The sequence below is a fragment of the Gigantopelta aegis genome, chromosome 15 (assembly GCF_016097555.1).
Source record: "Gigantopelta aegis isolate Gae_Host chromosome 15, Gae_host_genome, whole genome shotgun sequence".
NCBI classification, from domain to species: domain Eukaryota; kingdom Metazoa; phylum Mollusca; class Gastropoda; order Neomphalida; family Peltospiridae; genus Gigantopelta; species Gigantopelta aegis.
The window spans coordinates 24,271,905-24,293,161 of NC_054713.1; the positions used below are offsets into that span (position 1 = coordinate 24,271,905).

At 36.3% G+C, this 21,257-nt stretch overlaps 1 protein-coding gene and 1 long non-coding RNA gene across 3 annotated transcripts in view; both read right to left on the reverse strand.

Annotated features, from left to right (window-relative positions):
* Positions 1 to 39: 39 nt before the first annotated feature.
* Positions 40 to 2,500, reverse strand: LOC121390233. Its single transcript, XR_005960182.1, has 2 exons — positions 537 to 2,500; positions 40 to 419 (listed from the first exon to the last, which is right to left on the reverse strand). It is a non-coding gene; the product is annotated as an uncharacterized LOC121390233 (long non-coding RNA).
* Positions 2,501 to 2,866: 366 nt separating this feature from the next.
* Positions 2,867 to 21,257, reverse strand: part of LOC121390023 (methylenetetrahydrofolate reductase-like) — a 29,761-nt gene continuing 11,370 nt past the window's right edge. For both annotated transcript variants that reach the window (XM_041521720.1, XM_041521721.1), the window contains exons 4-11: positions 19,914 to 20,030; positions 19,168 to 19,361; positions 17,899 to 18,465; positions 13,224 to 13,406; positions 12,600 to 12,698; positions 11,061 to 11,183; positions 9,268 to 9,461; positions 2,867 to 4,933 (exon numbers count right to left, since the gene is read on the reverse strand). In XM_041521720.1, the coding sequence (XP_041377654.1) occupies positions 4,930 to 4,933; positions 9,268 to 9,461; positions 11,061 to 11,183; positions 12,600 to 12,698; positions 13,224 to 13,406; positions 17,899 to 18,465; positions 19,168 to 19,361; positions 19,914 to 20,030 (1,481 nt within the window). In that variant the 3' untranslated portion in view covers positions 2,867 to 4,929. The remainder of the gene's footprint in view (positions 4,934 to 9,267; positions 9,462 to 11,060; positions 11,184 to 12,599; positions 12,699 to 13,223; positions 13,407 to 17,898; positions 18,466 to 19,167; positions 19,362 to 19,913; positions 20,031 to 21,257) is intronic.

Consider the following 21,257-nt stretch of genomic DNA (forward strand, 5'->3'; position numbering starts at 1 on the left):
TATCTGACCTTAAAATACAGTAACAACAAAACTTCATTATTAGAAATGTTTATATTTATTTTTCAACAAAAACAAAACTATTTATTATGCTTAACAAACAGCACTTTGAAGTCTATATAATATTGATTATATGGCATGATTTTTCATTAGCAGTTCCGATACAAGTGGCTTAAACCCTAAACTATGCTAAAATACCGGTACATGAAGATCATATTTAACCATTCATCACGTTGTTAACAAGTTTATGTACAAAATTCAAATAGAAATAGATTTAGAGATTAAGATTGAATCATTAACATGACATGCAAAGTTTCTGTTGATCTCTCTCAAACTGATTTGGAAGTGTGGTTGAACCATTAATGAGAAATCAGGTCTGAAGTTACTGATTATCATGCTGATTATGGCAGTTTAAAAAAAACCTGCAAAGTTTCTGTTGATCTCTCTCAAACTGATTTGGAAGTGTGGTTGAACCATTAATGAGAAATCAGGTCTGAAGTTACTGATTATCATGCTGATTATGGCAGTTTAAAAAAAACCTGGATACTGTGTTATAATGGAACCGTGTGCAAATTTCACTGCATTCATTAAATATAACCAACTACTGAATCCGATGTATATGTCATCATATAGCTTCCCTATTAAATAGTAGCAATAAATATTTTCTATTCTTAAACACTAACTAAACATGTAGAATTACAGAAATGGTTAGTTAAATTTAGAGAAAATCATTGCTATTCAATAACCAATACAGCTGAACCATCTAACAACTATAAAAATAGCAAAGTCAATCAAACCCTAAAATGAGCTCCAGTCAAGTGATACAAATAAAACCATTTTGCCAACTTAAGTTGAAAAAGTTAAAGCATTCCTCATGCCAGCGGGTGAACCGACACAAAACTTCACCTTGATAAATTTGACTTGGCCCTTTCATTAACGTTAAGGCTATAGTGGTGTCGCCTTGTTAAAACAGTGACCACTTGCATTTTACAGTGTCACGGATGTTTGTCTAGTCCAGACCGCACCCGTGTCGACACTAAATGTAAATGTGCTGCTAACTGTTGAAACTTATATTAACTATTGTTTTTATTGTATACTAGTATACTGTTTTTAATTAAAATTAATTTGCTCAATCAAGTTATTTATAAGCCGGGGTTTTTTTTTTTACACTCAGTTATAATACTGTCTCTTGATTGTGATGAATACCGTTTTCATGACCCATAACTAACATGCTCGTGTACCATTTGAAATATCAAGTCGCAGCCAAAAGTTTATATTTTGATGAACCAGTCAGTGTACAAATAACTTGTTCAAAGCCTATGAAGTCTATTTTAATAACTATTTCAATTCTTGTTATGATACTATATTACATTTACACTATCTACAACTTTGTGCCTTCCTATTTCTCTCCATCTTTGGTGATACTACTGTTATGATATCGGCTTTGAACCAGAGATAATGTGGCCTCTCCTTAAAATTAGTTTTTCCTCCTCGAGTGAAGCAGAATTGGCAGGTAATAATTTCCATGTTGTTGCAGATAATTTTGTATTGTAACAAGAATTTTGAAATCGCTATTAAAATAGATTTTATAGTCTTTGAGCAAGTTATTTGTCCACCAACCAGTTCATCAAAAAACCCTACCCCCAAAATACACATATAGTAATTAAATGAACACTCTTTTGATCTGGATTTATACCTTTGTGTTTATTATTGGTAATAAATTATCTCAAACATTGCCTACATTCGAAATGAAATTGACCCACTGCAGTAAGAGTACTTTACTGTAGATTACAATAATATTTATATATGTACAAGTAACAAAGTACATTTCTAAATTATGGTAGAATGAAGTAATTCTAGGAAAGTATAAACGGCTTCCAGTGATTCATGAAAGTCTGTCCATTCTCTTTATATAAATAATTACTTGGGGTGTGAAACCATTTGATGTTTCCACATAATATTGTATTAATAGGTATTATTTTGAAATAATATATTGTTATTTCAATTTTAAAACAAATGCATGTAGCTTACAGTTTTGGGGTCCAACTCATTTTATATTGTGTACTTTTGAAAAAAGCAAGACAAAAAGCTAGTTTCTTATTACATGTGTACTACATTGTACTTTATGGAGGACTCCAGAGATTAAAACAAACACCCAAAGAGAGGAGATGCTTCACCCATTACCAACAGTGTACATTTGCCAGTGTGTTACAAAATAAAGCCAGTTTTGTATCTAAGGTCGATGACAGTCACGTTTCGTACACAATATAACATATCTCACCGTAATTTCACTTGAAATCCAAATACCCCCAAACAGAATCCCTAATACAAATACTGTAGTTACATATGATATAACGTTACTATAACATATCTGACGTTATTGTTTGGGGATACCTGTGATGCAGACAACGCTGTTTACAGGTCTGTATTTTTTATTTTCATAACAGAGTTTAAGTTTTAAAAGAAAGGAATAAAAAGTACCTTTTGTCAAATACATCATATCCAAAAATGTTGGATATATAGAGAATAATACATGAGTGGCCGTTAGATACCATTTATCTCACGAGCGAAAGCGAGTTTTGATACGTTTTTAAACAAGTTGTGAGATAAATGGTATCTAAACGAACACAAATGTATTATTCTATTTTTTACATATCGTCAAAAACCAGGTTTTAAACAAATGTTAACATCTTTATCGACAAAAAGATATTTACAGCCGTTGCACTTGTAGCTGACTTACATGTCACAGACACATGATTACCAGGTTAACTATATGTCACAGTGTAATTGATTTCCACTGTGCTGTTTTTTTATTGGATGTATGGCACTGGTTAACTGGACATCACCTAGAAGCAGCCAGTCATATGTCTTGAAATTGTTAACTGTGTTATCAGAAATAACACATGGTGTTCTCACCAACGGGTGTGTAAGACATTTTATTTATTGTGTACAAAGCCAAAACAAGCGTCCGAAACATGACTGTCGTCGACCTTAGGAAATAAACTTACTTGTAAATCCCGATGAAACGACAAGTTTGTTTAAAACAATTTGTTTTATTTCTTGAAAGTCTCAAAATTATTGATTTAAAATACAATGTACATGTATAAGCATTCCAATCTTTTAATTGTATCCAGTGGACTTTTCAGCATGGAACATTTCTTGCCTACTAGACTGAATTAGCCAGCTTTTGCACAGTGCAGGATAAATCTGTCTAGTACCCCGGTACTGGACAATTTCTACATACACCTGATGTCATAATTTATGACGTCATATGCCATGACGTCATAACTCATGGTAAACCTCGGCCCTCACAAAAAACATTTTGTCCCTCTGATTGGAATTGCCATATCTATATCTATACGGTGATAGATTCTATTAGTATGTCTGGACGGGTGACATGATCAAATGTAAAACAAATCCCAGAAAGTTTTGTGTTCATGTATATGGACTTTATGAGTCCACAATTACGTTTTTAATTAAATATAACCACACAACTAGTTTGCTTCCTTATTGAATGCTGGAAAATAATTTCAGTACATCCAGTAATTAACAACTTTATACTTCCTTCTAAACTACCGTTTGGGACTATGGACTAGTCTGAAGGAAAGAAGGAATGTTTGATTTTATGATACACTCGATGCATTTTCATTACGGCTATATTGCATCACACTATGATTAAGTGTTTATTTTATGCAGAATTTTGTTGTTGCTATAATTCTATTTTGCAGGTATTCATCTGTACTCTTATATAAATTTTATGCATCTGTAATGACAGAGGAAACCCAATGTCGTCACACAACAGGCTACTGACTAAAGAAAAATATTAAGCAATTTATAAAACATTCAATTATACTGCTTGTCTAATCTCACGTAACAAGCAAAATATTCAGAAGAAGATGGTACATTTTGATGAATAAAAAATATAACAGTACAGATGAATACCTGCAAAATAGAATTATAGCAACAACACAAATTCTGCATAAAATAAATACTTAAAATGTTCTCTCACCATAATAGAACTGAGTAACTAGGACTTGTTCTAATATATTCTGTTACATCTCACCCTCAAATCATTACACACACATTGTCTTTCTTTTTTTTAATGGAAAATACCTGGGAATTTTTAGTACAAAAAATGGTTTTCGGCAAGTATTTTCAGTGGTGAAACGTCGCAGTCATTTGAGGAATTGATAGCTGATTGTGACAGCTAAATTTATAATAAATTTGATAATTTTACCAACAAAAATCATCAAATATTGGGATATGAATCGGTTTGTTTCCCAAAATAATTTTGTTCAGAAAAACAGTTATTGGGAACAAATGCTCATAAGTAAACACAACTTTTTCAATATTTTGCCTAATTTTAATCAACATTAACTGATCTAAAATGTCATAAAAATGAGAAAACCCCACAAGATAATACTTACCAATTCAGATATTTATAAAAACATTTAATTTAATATATGTGAGTAATAAACTTAATAAAGTTATAAACTTGTACCTGCACAACATGGTTTTTGTCACAAATTAATCCAGTGGTCCGAAGTTAATGAGAATATATCATTCTGTAAATAGTGACACGCTGCCCTCAGTAAGTTCCTCCACTGCAAATTTAACTAATGAAATCATACAAGAGATAAAATTCCATCCAATTATTAAGTGGACAAAGTCACCATCTTTTAGTAAATGTTGCCATTTGTAAAATACTGAAAGATCTTAAAAGGCTTTGCCTGTTGATCAATTCCAAATGTACAAAAGAGTTTAAAAAACACAATACTAATTATTATCTGACAAGTAAATATTGAAAGACTATGGGTATAACTTGTTACTTAAAAAAAGAAGAAACATAGTTCACATAAAAATGGTGAACAGTCTAATACACAGCATATTACATCTGTTCCAAGTCCAGTTGAGTTATTTCAAACACATCTTTTACCTGAAAGTAAAGACAAAACACTTTTAATATCTATAACCCACTTCCTTAGAATACCTCAAAGAATTTAATTTTAACATATTTGCATGACAATCCTCTCAGGCAAATAACTTTGTTTTCTAAAACTAGATCAACTCGAAAACATTTTTCTTTACACTTCATCTTAACAATTAGTCTATTGATTATCACATCACAAGAGCCCCAACAAGGTACATGTTTTTTTCAGTATTGCATCTCAGTTTGCTACACAAACTTAAGAGATCACTACACAATTATTATTTTTCATTAAACTATAGTTGCTAATCAATTTTCAATTGACCAAAAACGTCGCTAATAAATTTTTTGAAAACAAAATGTTCTCTGCCAACTGATCCATTTTCAATTATAATTCATCATCAGAACACCACTACCATCCAGGCCCTAATCTAGCTGGTGAAATATCCCAAAGTTATTAGCAGAAGTCAAATAATCTATTTCAAAAACAAAACCACACAATTTCATAATAATTTGGAGAAAACTTGGGAGTGTTTTCCCTTTTATAGATACATTACCTGTCCTCACAAGTGCACCCCCCCCCCCCCCCCACACACACACACGCACGCGAATGGTCTGGTCCGAACATCCCAACAGCCAATGGGACGGTCATGTGACTTCAACTTCCTTCTTTTCCATGAGCGGAGAACAGAAAGCGGGGAGGCTCAGGCAGGAATAAATCCGTGAGGGCAGGTAATGTATTTATAAAAGAGAAAACACAGAAAACACTCCAAGTTTTCTCCATTTCTTTTCACATTACCTGTCCTCAAAGTGCAGCATTCAATAGATGGTGGTGCAGATGCACAAGTGCTCTCCCCAAGACCGGATGGAGTCTGACAAGTGGAAGAATTAGGCCAACCATGGTAAGCTCCCCTCCTAGGGATGCCCGTCACAAACCCATGTAGGTGATGTTAGCAATCACCACCAGAAAAGGCGGCATCCGTCAGTGGCATGTACGGCTCCCCCGAAACACGTGGAACAGGAACCGTGAAGCCACATCTCAAGTTGGTTCCGACAGGGTGGGAAGATGTACCACCAGAGATGCAGGTGTTAGGTAATCTCCCAACGTATTGGAGTGTTTTTAGTAAACAAACAAGCAACAACATAGTATGGGTGCGGGTGCATCTGTAAGAACACTGAACTAAACAAATCCCCGAAAGTTTTCTGGCTAGTACACCAAAAAAGTGTTAGTTCAGTTAGGAAACGTATGGCCAAGTACAGTGCAAGGGAAATGTTTTCCAGCACCAGTGCATGTTAAAGGTGCAAAGAACAGAAGTCTTAGCAAGTCCTCACTTGTTGAGTTGATAGACATGTTGGTGTGCAGTCTATAAGTCAACAGCAGCTCAGCGACGACAAGGACAGCTAGTATTCACCAAAGTCGGCGCAGCCACCACAGGTCCCAGATGATGGAAGCCCTCAACATCCTCGGTAGAGACATCTCGCAAGTAGTAGCTATCGAAGATGGAGTCCGTCGCCAAGAACAACCAGAAAGTAGGTGTTGAATGGGTGTGTTACAGTGCAGGGACATGGTGGCGGCCAGAGAAACTTTCCTTCTGGTCTGCAGACAGGATCGTAGACCGGATCCAAGAAGAGACCATATTCTTGGTAATGTCTTCCAGGTGACTTTGGTGACAGAAGAGGAACAACCTTGAACGGCGTTGATGGAACGAGCGAGTCCTCTCTATGGAATGATGCAAAGCTCTCACCAGACATAAAGATAAATCTTCCACATCGTCCGGACCCACAATGGATGACAAGGCTTGTACCACGTAGGACCGAGAAGCTTGATCAGGCAGCTGATTCTTGGCCATGAAGTTCATAAGGAGCCCCAAGGTAACAAAACTTTGGTCATGGTGAAACCGGATCAGGTCCACATCTAAGGCATGAATCTTGGAAACATGTGCAGCTGTATCTAAACCCAACAAGAAGACAGTCTTCCATGTTAATGCTTCCAGGGATGACTCTTCTATAGGGTTCATATCGTGCCAACGTCAAGGACCATAAGACCAGATTCAAGTCCCACTTCGGTGGACAAAAGCGATGGACTTGATCTTCCAGCTTAAATCCCTTGATCATCTTGTGTATCTCAGAGATGGTAGACAGCTTCATAGTAGTAGCTGGATCATGAACCGTAGCAATCACAGACACGTACCCTGCAATGGTCGACCCCTTGAGCTTCAAGACGTACGAAGATACATCATGAAGTCTGCAAGTCGAGGCACCGGAATAGATTGAGTTCGTAGTTTCTGCCAGATGTACCATCGGTGGAAGCACAGTCATCGAACATTATATGCAGCAGTAGTAGATGAGCAATGAGCCTTCAAAATTGCCGCAGAAGACTTAGAAGAAAACCCCTTCTTCAAGCCTTTGGTGATAATGTCCACGAGTGTAGTCAGAACAAGCGAGGCTGCGGATGGTGTAACCGTGATGTGGGATGCCACAGCAGCTGATCCCAATCTGGCAGAGGTAGAGGATGTGGGTTGGCGAGCCTGAAGAGGTCTGGAAACCACATTCTCGTTGGCCACATTGACGCGATCAAGAGAAGACGGCAATGGAACACTGGGCAATGGGTAGCGGAAAGGCGTACGCATCCATCTGATTCCAGCTGATGGCCAAGGCATCTAGATCTATGGCGTCTGTATCCGGGACTGGTGACACACAGACTCGAAGCTGATGGTTGAATCTTGTGGCAAACAAATCGATGTTTGGAATCCAATGTCAGTTGCAAACCCATCGAAAAGCCTCCGGATGTAGCATCCATCCGGTTGACTTCGGAGCTGACGGACGGGATAGGCCGTCTGCCAGGACATTGGATACCCCCGGAATGTGTCGAGCACGGATCTGCAGTGCAATGCTGTCCACCAGGTCGTACAGGCGAAACGTCATCTGCAGAAGACTGATGGAGTGTGTACCGCCTTGTCGACTGATGGAAGCCGCCACAGAAACACTGTCAGTGGCTACCATCAGGGAAGCCCCAAACAACCTCGGATGCCAGTGGATGATTGCGTTGTAAACAGAGAACATCTCCAGAAGATTGATGTGTAGATCGGCTTCTTCTGGAGAACACAGCACAGACAGTGTCTGGTCGCTGAGATGAGCTCCCCAACCTTCTAAAAACACATCTGCGAAGAGATGGTGAGTCGCTTGGAGGGGACGCAAAGAGAGACTGTCCAAGACGTTCGATTAGTGTTGCCACCAACGGAGAATATGGAGTGTTGTACCGAATGGAAGGAACACCTGGATTCGACGCAACTGGTCGACCTCTGAGCGTCAAGTCGTGTGCTGACATCAAGAGACCCAAAAGACTCTGCCACTCTTGGAAAGACATCTGAGATGCCAATGCTCTGATGATCAATAACTATCTTCGTCCAACGACTGACTGGAACCTGAACATGGCCGACATCTGGTTGCAGATGGGCTCCGAAGAACTGCAAGTCCTACGGTGGAGACATTTGGTAATTTTGACAGTCTTAGAGAGAAAACCCACATTTTTCCATTAGCACCAAGGGATCTTTTATATGCACTTTCCCACAGACAGGAAAGCACATACCGCAGCCTTTAATATACCAGTCGTGGTACTCTGGCTGGAACGAGAAATAGCCCAATGGGCCCACCAACAGGGATCAATCCCAAACCGACCATACATCTTTACCACTGGGCTATGTCCCCGTCCCGCCCCTGCATTTCTACCAAGGCTTAGGAATCTAACAAAATTTGAATGCACGTTTTCTACTAAAGTATAAACAAATAGACCAATATCTGCAAATAAAAATAACATTTATGATAATATTTTTCTACTTTTCAAGTGTACTTTTGACAAATCATATACAGAACTTGACATACGTTGTTTTTGCTTCCTATATATTGCACAAGTTTATATACCACAAGACAGGGTATCAGTTAAGTGGTATTTTCTTGTGCAAAATAAACGAGTGCGATAAATAGGAAGTGAAAACAACGTATGTGAAGGTCTGTACTTTATTACATACCTTCTTGTAATGTTTTACGAAAACCCATGATCAATACTCCTTTCATGGATTTACTTAACGTTAAGAATCGTACTCTGCGGCAGCCTTGTGTAATGTTTCAAATACGATGTGACATAATTTGTAAATCACATATGATGTCAGTAACAAAAATGTGCCAACTACAGTAAAAATAAAAAGGGTATTCCCCATTTAAAAGTTCCGGCCTAGAAGATAAATTCATCACATGGTTTGAAAATGTCTTTATCACTATAGTAGGATTGAATAGGTATGTAATAAATATTAAAAAACAATAAATAATATCAAGACTAATTTTACCTCCTTGATGTATGCTCAGTGAGTGACAACATCTTGTCAACAATTTCCCAAAGGCAGGACTCCTTGGGGAATTCGTTATCTACAAGATTGATAAGGTAATAATTCTTGTAGATGTCGTCTATTATCAGTCTTGATTTCGAGTCTGCTGGGTACAAATGTCCCCATGTCTCCACCCAAAGAGCAAAGGCCTCATCCTACAAACAAACAAAAATAATGCCTTATATAATAACCATTAACGGGGCAGTTTCATAGATCAATAATCACCAAAATATTGATTCTTTCTCCTGTGAAATGTTACATACACAGGGGTGCAGAAATTATAAATATTTCACTAGCCCGCCAGATCAGAACCAACTAAGATTTACTAGCCCGCCAGCCTATAGAAAAAATATTATTGTTTAGCAATAGTTAAATATCACTGGCATTGGAAGCGGGCGGCCTTTCTTGAGCCAGTAGCAGCATGTATGTGTGTGCATGTGCGCCCACCCCCCCCCCCCCCCCCCCCCCCCGGCCCATTACTACACCACTGTATGTATATGTATATATATATATATATATTTAATGACAAAAACATTAAAGGGACCTCCCCTCAGGCATTGTTTTGACTATTAGAGCCGTTTTTGATAACTGAAATCATACTTTATTTAGATTTTATTGTTTAGATTATCCACTTCTGTACATTCAGAGTGTTTTTGGTCATGCTGGTGATTTTAATATCACAAAAGGCATTTCTCATATTTTAAAAAATGCATGTGAATCTGAGAATTAAGAGTTATGGAGTCGAGTTTTAGTCTATTTTTAGAGGGTATTTCACCATTTCAAAGTCACAGACTCACGTTTCACTCAATTGTAACTTTATCCAAATGTGTTATATGTTTGTAGATTAACTAAATTAGTGTAATTTTCACGGGTTGACACTAGGGTTTGTCCCTTTAGGACACTTGGTAAGTTATCAACATCATGTGGCAAACGAACGAAATCCGACCCCAAACCTCGATTAACAAATCAATACACATTGAAATATTCTGATCAAGACTACGTTATTCACATTTCTTTCATATAGATTTACAAACTTCGCAAGTATTTAATAGAAGAATCTATTCAAAATGTACCGGCCTCGGTGGCGTCGTGGCATGGGATTTTTAATCCAGATACCGACTCCAAACCCTGAGTTAGTGCAAGGCAAGGCTCAATTGGTAGGTGTAAACCACTTGCACTGACCAGTGATCCATAACTGGTTCAACAAAGGCCATGGTTTGTGCTATCCTGCCTGTGGGAAGCGCAAATAAAAGATCCCTTGCTGCTAATCGGAAGAGCAGCCCATGTAGTGGCGACAGCGGGTTTCCTCTCAAAATCTGTGTGGTCCTTAACCATATGTGCGTCGTTAAATAAAACATTTTTTTCTTTCTATTCAAAACACACTGGCAACATACTTTCAACGTATGTTTTAGGAACTACTGACCTTTGACAGGCCCCGTTTCCTGGGAATTAGGCTAAATTGGAACCACTATCAAAACGGAACCATTTTTGTTGGCAAAAACGGAACTAATTTGGCTGTAATGGCACCTCAATGTAATGGTAAAAAACCATAATATTTTGTAGATATATAGATTGTGGGCTGCCGTTTCAATCAACACTAGGTACCAGACAAAGTTGCAAACAGTTCTTTATGAATTGTATATTAAAAGCAGTCTTGTATGCTGCTCCATCTATAGATGTATTGCTGTTTGGTTAAAAGTGGCCTGTCAAAATAACCATGTTAGATACAAATATTCCTGTCCTTTCCAACTTACCTTCCATGTGACAAATGCTATGGGGTCCACCACAGTTGGCTGCACAATCTCTTTGCCAGGGAACACCCCCCATGTGACAGCCACTGGCTCATACAGATGGCAGTTGGTATAATCCTCCTCACCCTCAAATAGTCATTAGTATACAATTAACATACATTAGTCATGACACAATTAACATATATCAGTCCAAATAAGCCACACCTTTTTTAGTATTAAAATGATAGAAAAGAACTATTATCAGCGTTAAAAGTAAAATTTTACTAGGTTGGGTGATGCAAAGATTAAGAACAATTAAGTTAACTTTCATATTGAAATTGGGAGATTCTGTAAACCTAAAAAATTTATTGAACAGAGGACTTGTTTTGTTTGTTTGTTTTCCAAGCTGTGGAAGATGAAAACATTTTATTTTAAACTGTCCTATTTATTATGTTGAAAGGCAACAATTATTGGACAATTTAAACTCCTATAATTTACCATTTTTATGCATAAATGACCTAACTTTACTATGGTTTCAATATAGAATCTAACATCAAATAATATCAACAAACCCTTTCTTTATAAAATAAAATATACTAATGGAAAAGGTTCCTGGGCACCAAATGAATGTATACAGAATTGCATTTACTTTATGTCTAGTGATGAAACTTTCAGAAAATGATTGTGTAACCATTCCCTTTAATTTTTTAAAGGTATTTTGTCAATTGCATGTGCACGACTGATCCACCATATTATTAACAGATAAATAATACATGCATTGCAAACAAAAGGTTTTTATTTATTTAAAAATATAATTATCACTGAGATTTTAGCGATGCACAGGAGCCTTTTTCCTTGAGTATATATAGAATCAAATATCTGAGTTTTGCCAAACACAGTCAGAAACATTGGAACATTTGTCTTAGTTATATGAAAAGAAATTTAACTGTGGTAACAGGACCACGGTGAACATAATTATATACAATTTGATAAACATACAATATTGTTTGGAATTTTAAACGGCAACAAAAGTATAATATTTGCTAATTGGCTCATTATTAATGTTAAATATTATATGCTGAAACAGAAACCTAACATAATTATATGCACTTCTAAACATTATAGAAGATAGAATACACATTGAAAAAATACACTTTACAAAAAATATGAAGAATATTGGACACCTTGGTTAATATTCCTGGAAACAAGACATAGCAATATATTGTTCAAAAGTAGTTATTACAAGACAAAATTTACTACTTTCTATTTGAAAGTCTTAACTTAACATTCATTCTTTCTTTCCTTCCTTTTTTCCCCCTTATACCTTTTTCTTTCTTTACTTCTAACTTCACTGTTAACCCCATATATTACTTTTTTTTTCTTTTTTTTTATGTATCCATGTTTAATTAATCCCCCCCCCCCCCCCCCCCCCCAAAAAAAAAACCCCCACAAAATCCCCAAGCATTTTCACCCAGTACAAATCATTTGTGGGGGCTGGAAAAAGATGTGAATGTCAATATCAAGATTTGCAAATTAGAATAAAATATTTAAAAATGAACTTACATTGTGATTTGTTATATGATAATTGACTAACGGATAGTCTGGCAAGATTTTCTTCAGTGCGTCCACATTCTCCTTGGATGTGAAAAACTCAAGGTATGCCTGAAAAAAAGTCAGACAAACATTTCATTTAAACATAAAGTCAACAGTTCAAAACCGATGGTTACTATATATGACTACAGGTAAATTAAATATAAGGCATCCTATTTGTTTCTTATATCTTGATGAAAGTTAAAGTTTGTTTTGTTTAACAACACCACTTGATTAATTATTCATCGGTTATTGCATGTCAAACATTGGCAATTCAAACTAGTAATCAGAGGAAACCCGCTACGTTTTTCAATTAGCAGCAAGGGATCTTTTATATGCACTTTCCCACAGACAGGAAACCACATACAACGGCCTTTGACAAGTTGGAACAAGAACAAACCAAATCAGTTGAATGGATACACCTAGGTGATTCGATCCTGCAACACATGAACCTCAGGCAAGCGCTCAACCAACTAAGCTAAATCCCGCCCCTTCTATGTTGATGAATGACATGTTTTTCATATCAGAATTTAGCATGCATCTATGAGATCCATATTTTATACACAGTTGGCAACTAAAAATCAAACGATTACAAACCTTCTGGAATATGTAACCATTTGGTGATCCCCAGCCAACTTTTGGGTCAGATGAGGACGCAGCATTGATGTTGGGCTGTGAGTTGATTGTCAGAACGCCTCGTTTGTTAATCTTTGCCAACTCAGAAGCAATCAATGTCGTTTCTGGACACAATTCCGAGTCATCCCAAGGTACTTTCGTTACCTAGTTTAAATTGGATTAAATAGGCATGGTAAATAACAAAATATATATTCTTTTCCAAATTTATTGACGGTTGCTGATCAATTTGAAGTTATTAGTGACTGATGTTTTAAGTAGGTGTACCAATCTCCAAAACTTGCATAAACCAGGCCTGCGCAAACATTTTTTTTTGCATAACCTGAAAAGGGGTAATGCCAAAAAAATTTGCATAACCTATTTTGGTTTGCATAACCTGATTTTTTTCTTTATAATTTACAAAATAATAATTTTGAAGTAAAAAGTATATGTATACAAATGTTTAAGAGATTTAAAAAAAAAAATAATGATTAGGACTATTGTAATAAATTACCAAAATATATTGAATGTCAAGGCTTGATCTATTATGTAAAACACATCATCATGTGTGCATAACTATGTGTGAATAAATAAGAATTCACTGCAAGGCAATCTCTTACCATTAATTTTATAATATTAGTCTTTTATGTGTATATAATGTCATGACATTCAGTCGTGAGTGGGAGACACTGTGCTATCCTCCTCATCTGAGGAACAGTGGATACTGATACTGTCTCTGTCATTATCATCGACACTGTCGTCGTCATCACTGTCCGATTCAGAATTACAGTTAATAATAGGGTCACTGTGACTCTGGTTTACCCTGGTTGCTGTTCCAGTTCAAGATTGTAATGACCATCACAATATCACCATTTTTGATTGGATAAATTCGGCTATAATGCCTTCTAACAACCAATGGGAATGTACCTATTTCACAAGATATTTTTACAAACTTGACTGGTTACTTTATGCGCTACGAAAAAGCACTGCATTGGGAATGTTTTGTACTCGCGATAAAAATATGTTGGTACGTTGCCGGGAGTAATCATTCAATAAATTTTACATGAACAGTAAATCGGTTACGCCAAATAAAATGGCATAACCGATGCACGAATGAAACGGACATTCGTGCACCTGATAAACTAAATATATCATTACAAATTTGTAATCTGCAGATGCTGTAACAATGAAAGCAGACCATTATTCACTCAAAAGTATAATGAATTGTATTCCTAATGAACAGAGGGTTAAAGTTTACAAGCATTGAAAAGGAGGAAGGAAATGTTTTATTTAACAATGCACTCAACACATTTTATTACGGTTATATGGCGTCAGACATATGGTTAAGGACTACACATATTGAGAGGAAACCTGCTGTCGCCACTTCATGGGCTACTCTTTTCGATTAGCAGCAAGGGATCTTTTATATGCACCATCCCACAGACAAGGTAGTACATAATACGGCCTTTGTTATGCCAAGAAAAAGCAGGAGGTGGTGTGTTGAAAAAGCAGATTTTGTCAAAAAACAGGAGATTTTTTAACTGCACACGATTTAACACAACTTTTTAAAAAGTACTACAATAAGTTATATGAACACTACATAATGTCATGTATACTTGTCAACCTTAGTTATTGGCATTAAAAAAAATAATAATAAAAATAAAAATTATATATATTAAATTTTGTTTTAATTATTCTTAAATATTATTATAATTTAATACATATTTTTAAAAATAACTCTTTTATCCAAAAATCTTAACACTAAAAAATTTCAACATTAATTAGTACATTTACGGTATTACACTTACAGGTTGCATCGTTATTTGTGTTTCGTGAAAAGTAGACCCAAGACAAATTTATATAGGCCTAAATCTTATAAATTAATATTAAGTTTTTACTACAATAAGGTACAGTGGTGTGGTACTTATTTAAAATCACCATAACCATGCAATAAACATTGTATTTCCACTAATCATTTCTACTAATCATACGTAAAAGCTCATTACTGACATCGTGTAAAATATACCGGAATTTTACCTATTTCCGTGAGTAACGTTATGTCAAACACAAGATTTATTAATTGTAAGAAAATAATCCCTTGAAGTGTACTCTTGTTAATAACATTTTACTGCACAAACCTACAAATCTAATTGATACAAGTATTGTTTATACAGCTAATTGGTCTTTCTGTCGTCTTCCTTTGATATGTGATTTTGACATTGTGTGTATTGATGCATGCGTTCGCCATCTACTCTAGCACTTCCATCCATAGAAGTTTGCATTATGTAATCCAGTGGGAAGACATTTTACGAGTAAGAGGTGTTATTAGGACTAAACTGGATAGTTTTATATATGGCAACACTGAATGTCAATACACAGCCACGGTAGCTTGAATTTTTTTTTATACTTAGAAAATAACGATTTCCTGGGAGAAATGTTTTTCCTGCGGGAGACTTGATCAAATACCGGGAGGGTTGACAGGTCTGATGCTGCACTGGCTGGAACGAGAAATAGCCCAATAGGCCCATCAACAGGGATCGATTCCAGACTGACCGCACATCGAGCGAGAGCTTTACTGGGCTACATCCCGCCTCAGCATGAAAAAGATTCATTCTTTTTTTGAAAATGTAAATGAATTGCTTTTGTCTTTTTGTTGGGCTTTTCTTTTCGATATTGTTTCATTTTATCATATACAAGATGTACATAAGCATCCATCTAATAATTTTCAAGACCTCTATATACCCATGCCTACAATTTATTTTTGCAAATTTATTTCAGTTAAAGTTTGTTTTATTTAACACCACTAGAGCACATTGATTAATTAACCATGGGCTATTGGATGTCAAACATTTGGTAATTCTGACTGGTAGTCATCAGAGAAAATCGGCTACATTTTTTCATTAGCAGCAAGGGATCTTTTATATGCACTTTTCCACAGACAAGAAAGCCCATACCATTGCCTTCGACCATTTGTGGTGCACTGGCTGAATAGTTAAATAGATCCACTGAAAATTTATTTCAGATGTGGAAAAATATATAGAGGATTCGTCACGAGTATTTTTTAATATGGGAAATATCAACCGAGGCTTCATTAATCTGTATTTGTCGAGCCTTTGGCGAGACAAATACAGATTAACAGGCCGAGGTTGATATTTACCATATTAAAAAATACTCGTGACGAATTCTATTTATCATATCACTGGCAATTTTGTTTATTTTTCACTTAAATGATTAATAAACAAAACCCCAACGCTCGGACGTAACAATTTGTTATGACGTATGAATACATGTACCGGTACATGTCAATCACTCAGCTGGTAATCGGTTTGTCAATACACCTTGAAGGTTATCTATGCTTTCTGAAACTAGGTTAAAAACGGACAGAACGATTGTAGCTATTTAAACAATTTAATACTAATTTAACAGTTTTATATATAAACAATGAAATTATAATAAAATAACTGACAATAGACAAATTTTTCAAAATAACTTTTCGCGGCCTTTTGCTGAATACTATGTCATTGTCAGACATAGGCGTATCTACGTCACTGACCTATTTAAGGGCTTCATCAAGTTCAGTCGCCGTCGGAATCTACCAAAATGATTCTTCGTTGTTTTATGGGGACAACAGGACTTTTAGGCTGAGCCAGATTTATTACAATGTTGCCCCCACTGACATTGCCTCCAAACAGTGTGTTCACACCGCCGGAAATATTGATGATCTGTGATTGTTTCGAATTTAAAAGTGTTGTCGGATTTCCAAACTTGAGGATTCACCAGATGTAGATATCGCGGACAGAATGTGCGACAGTTCTTTGTGTTGGTTGTGATTCATATGGCTGTATGCATTAACTAAATGAATATTTTTGTGTCCTGTTATCTGCATGTTTTAATGAGCAGGAACGTGATTGTCGTTCAGTTTTTGGACCAGATATTTGTGTGCAGAGTGGTTCGTCAATCGTTTAGTGGTACAAATATTACCACTCGAACACGTTTTTCATCAGTCCAGCAAGTTTATTTCTACCAATGCATTGCCTGAGGAACCACTGTTCTCCTGCTTTCGGCATACCGAGTGTGTGTGTGTATGTGCGTGTGTAGCAATGTAGAATGGGTCGTCAGCACAAAAGTTTCGCGGTCGTTTTGAAGAATAAAACTTGAAAACTTCAACGGGACATCGAAGGGGATTTTGTGTGTTTGCCCACATTTTTGGAATAACGTCTCTGCAATCGCGGGGATTTTCTCATACTTTGCATACTTGCAAAAGACAACTTCAAAAGACGCCATGTTTGTTCGTCAACAATTTTGACAGGTGAAAATAGTTCCACGTTTTGGTATATAATTTGAGTAATAATGTAATTTGCATACTTATGTTCTAAATATTTGCATACTTATGTCTCAAAATATGTGATTTATGTAACGGGCGTGCCCAATGCTATTCCTTAGTAGTGATATGATAAATATATATATGTCATGCAAATAAAGGATTTTACTATAATATACCTTGTATTCCTGAGAATTCCTTTCTCCGGTGATGTAGAAGAAGACAAAAATAAAGGATTTGACTATAACAGTTATTAACTGTATACCTTGTATCCCCGAGTTCTTTTCTGCAGTGATGTAGCAGAAAACTAAAATAAAGGATTTGACTATAACTGTATACCTTGTATCCCTGAGAGTTCTTTTCTCCAGTGATGTAGCAGAAGAAGACATCCCAGACGTCCTGCTCGCATGTCAGTTCCTCCCCCCACATGTGTAGCAGTTCCTCAAGGGTAGCACGGCTTTTCAAGTAAAACAGATGGTGACTCTTTAAATCTCCAAATGATGCTGCAGAGGAATTGCCCCATCGGCCATTTGGAAACTCATCCCAGTTTGAGGTGCGATGCACATAACTATTGGGTCTACACCGCCAGAATATTGGACGGATTTCCTCTTTGCATCTGGCATGGTTGGCAGTCAGTTTCCATGGTAATGGTTTTTGAACCTCCTCATTCCAAAAACCAAGTTGTCTTAAAATTTCAATTGTTGCAACTTCCCGATTCAGAGTATAGAAATGGAAGCCATCCACCTGGCCACTGTTCAAAAGTGCTTTTGACAGTTCAACAGCATGATGGATTCCAAATTTACGAATAGCCTCATCATTTTCTTTAATGGCAGTAATAGTGTCAATGATTTCCTGTGGAACTTCCAGTTTAGAGAGATTGACAATGTGTCTCAGTGACTGATAAGCCTATAATAATATTTAAAAAAAACATTCTGAGAGTTTTTCAACAAGTTATAGTTCTTCAACAATTTTGTATCTTTTAAATTCAAGGGCCATAACTCTAAAAAAAAGAAGGGTAATTCACCATGAAAGTAAACTTGGTCTGTAACAGTACATGATAAAACTATACACAAAGTTCCATCTCAATATCTTGACGTATTGCAATAAATAAATTCGGAAAACAATTTTTCATATGTACTAAGTTCAAGGGCCATAACTCTGATTAAAATGGGTAAATCGCCATGAAAGTCAAACTTGATCCATAATAGAACTTTATAAAGCTATACACAAAATTTCAACATAATATCTCAAGGCATTGTGAAAAAACCCATACAGAAGACTGTGGGACAGATGGACGGATAGACAGACAGACAGAAGAATAGAGATGAAACTTATAGGTTGGACCAGTAGGGGACTAAAAATATACACACTGAAATTACAGATTTGTTTTAAATAACAGGCATCAGAAAACAGTTTTTCAAAAACAAGTCATATAATTTATGACATGAATTTTCAACAAAACACATCCAAGGGAGGAAATAAAATGTTAATTTCTCTCTAACATAAATGGATGGAGATGAAACTTAATAGTTCCTTTAAGTTGGACCGGTAGGGACTGAAAAACAAAACTCCTCCAAAACAATCTTTTGTGCTTGTCGTAAAGCCCACCTGTATGGGTAACATGCCCGGAATGATGGGGCAGTTGATGCCCATAGCCCGACAGTCTCCGATGAACGTCAGGAAGGTCTCTGGTTTAAAGAAAAGCTGGGTGATGATGAAGTCTGCACCCGCCTCCACCTTCTCTTTGAGGTGTTGAAGATCATCTTGGTAACTGCTGCACTCGGGGTGACCGGAGGGGTATCCTGCAACACAAATACAACATTAAAAGTAACATTTATTATGACATCGCAACACATCCAAATCCTAAACTATGACAGTAATAATGGGGGGGGGGGGGGGGGGGGTAAGTATTTAAATTAGTTTGTATTGTTTAATGACATCACTAGAACACAGTGATTTATTAATCATCGGCTCTTGGATGTCAAGCATCTGGTCATTTTGACACATATATATGTAGTCTTAGAGAGGAAACCCACTACATTTTTCCATTAGTAACAAGGGATATTTTATACGCACCATCCCACAGACAGGATAGCATATACCACGGCCTTTGATATATCAGTCATGGTGCACTGGCTGAAGCGAGAAATAGCACAATGGGCCCACCGACTGGGATCGATCCCAGACCAACCACACATCAAGAAAGCACTTTAACACTGGGCTACGCATTTAAATGGATTGCCATGACACACAGTAACATGCATTTGGGTTGACAAACCTGATGATGATGGATGCCATAGTAACAGTAAAAGGATGAGATACTGATAGCCTATATATGGTAATATACCACTAACCTGCGACACAGATGACAAAATGATCTCTATACTCTTGTCTGATGAGTTGTACAAGATCAGATGCATAGTTCAGTCCTCCCTCAATGACCTTCCATTTCTCCTGGTCAGTGGGCAAATCTGAAATCATCACAAAGAAACCAGATGTAGAAGTTAACTGCACTTTCCAATAGTTTCATCAGAATGGTCCTTTTGAATGCAGTCCTTAAAACTTGTTCACTTCCCAGGACAAGTAAACTGAAAATCAAAATATATTGCGATAAAATTAAGATAATTTGTAAGTATTCAGACAGATGGTGAAAATAATTGATGTGTTCCGACAGATGAAGATAATTTGTAAGTGCTCCGACAGATGGTAAAGATAATTTATAAGAGTTCCAACAGATGGTAAAGATAATTTATAAGAGTTCCAACAGATGGTAAAGATAATTTATAAGTGTTCTGACAGACTGTAAAGAATTTACAAGTGTTCCGACAGATGGTGAAGATAATTTATAAGAGTTCCAACAGATGGTGAAGATAATTTATATGGTGAATCCCAGTTTTTGGAGTTTGCACAAACAAATAAAATATGTAAAACACACATTCTGAAAGAACTGCAAAAGGAATACATGTCCCCTACCAGGCCCAACAAATTTCTCCTAAATCAAGGACCATAACTCTGTAAAACATTGGTGAACATTGGTGAATTGCAGTTAAAGTGGAACTTGATCTGTAACAGAGCATGATAAAGCTGCACACAAATTTCAGCTCAATATCTCAATATCAGGCATTGCAAAAAAACCAGTCTCAAAAACAAATGTTTTTATCTCCTAAGTTCAAGGGCCATAACTGTCAAAAATGGGTACGGTAAATTGCAATGAAATTCAAACTTGATCTGTAACAATACATGATAAAGTTCTACAGAAAAGTTTAGCTCAATATCTTAAGGCTTTGGGGAAAAAAAAAAACACCTGAAAAATATACCGGATATGTGGGACAGACAGAAAGAACAAACAGAAAAACAGGATGGAGATGAAACTTATAGTTCACTCTGGTTCGACCGGTAAGGGACAGAAAATATTTATCGCCTACCTGTGAGAGATCACAGTGTAATAACATTTCCGTACGTCACATTGAGAACAATGGTTTCCAGTAACAAAGCTTTGTAGATAAGGGTTAACATGACTGGTCAACAAACTAGTTTAACGTAAATCGATGGGACTACTTTTCCATTCAAAACATCCCTGCACCAATCTGTATTTCTTGAAAACTAATTACTAAAAATATAAATTGTAATAACTGAATCCATATATAGTAAGATATTATCAAAACAGTTTTACCATCATTAATAAAACAATTATACAG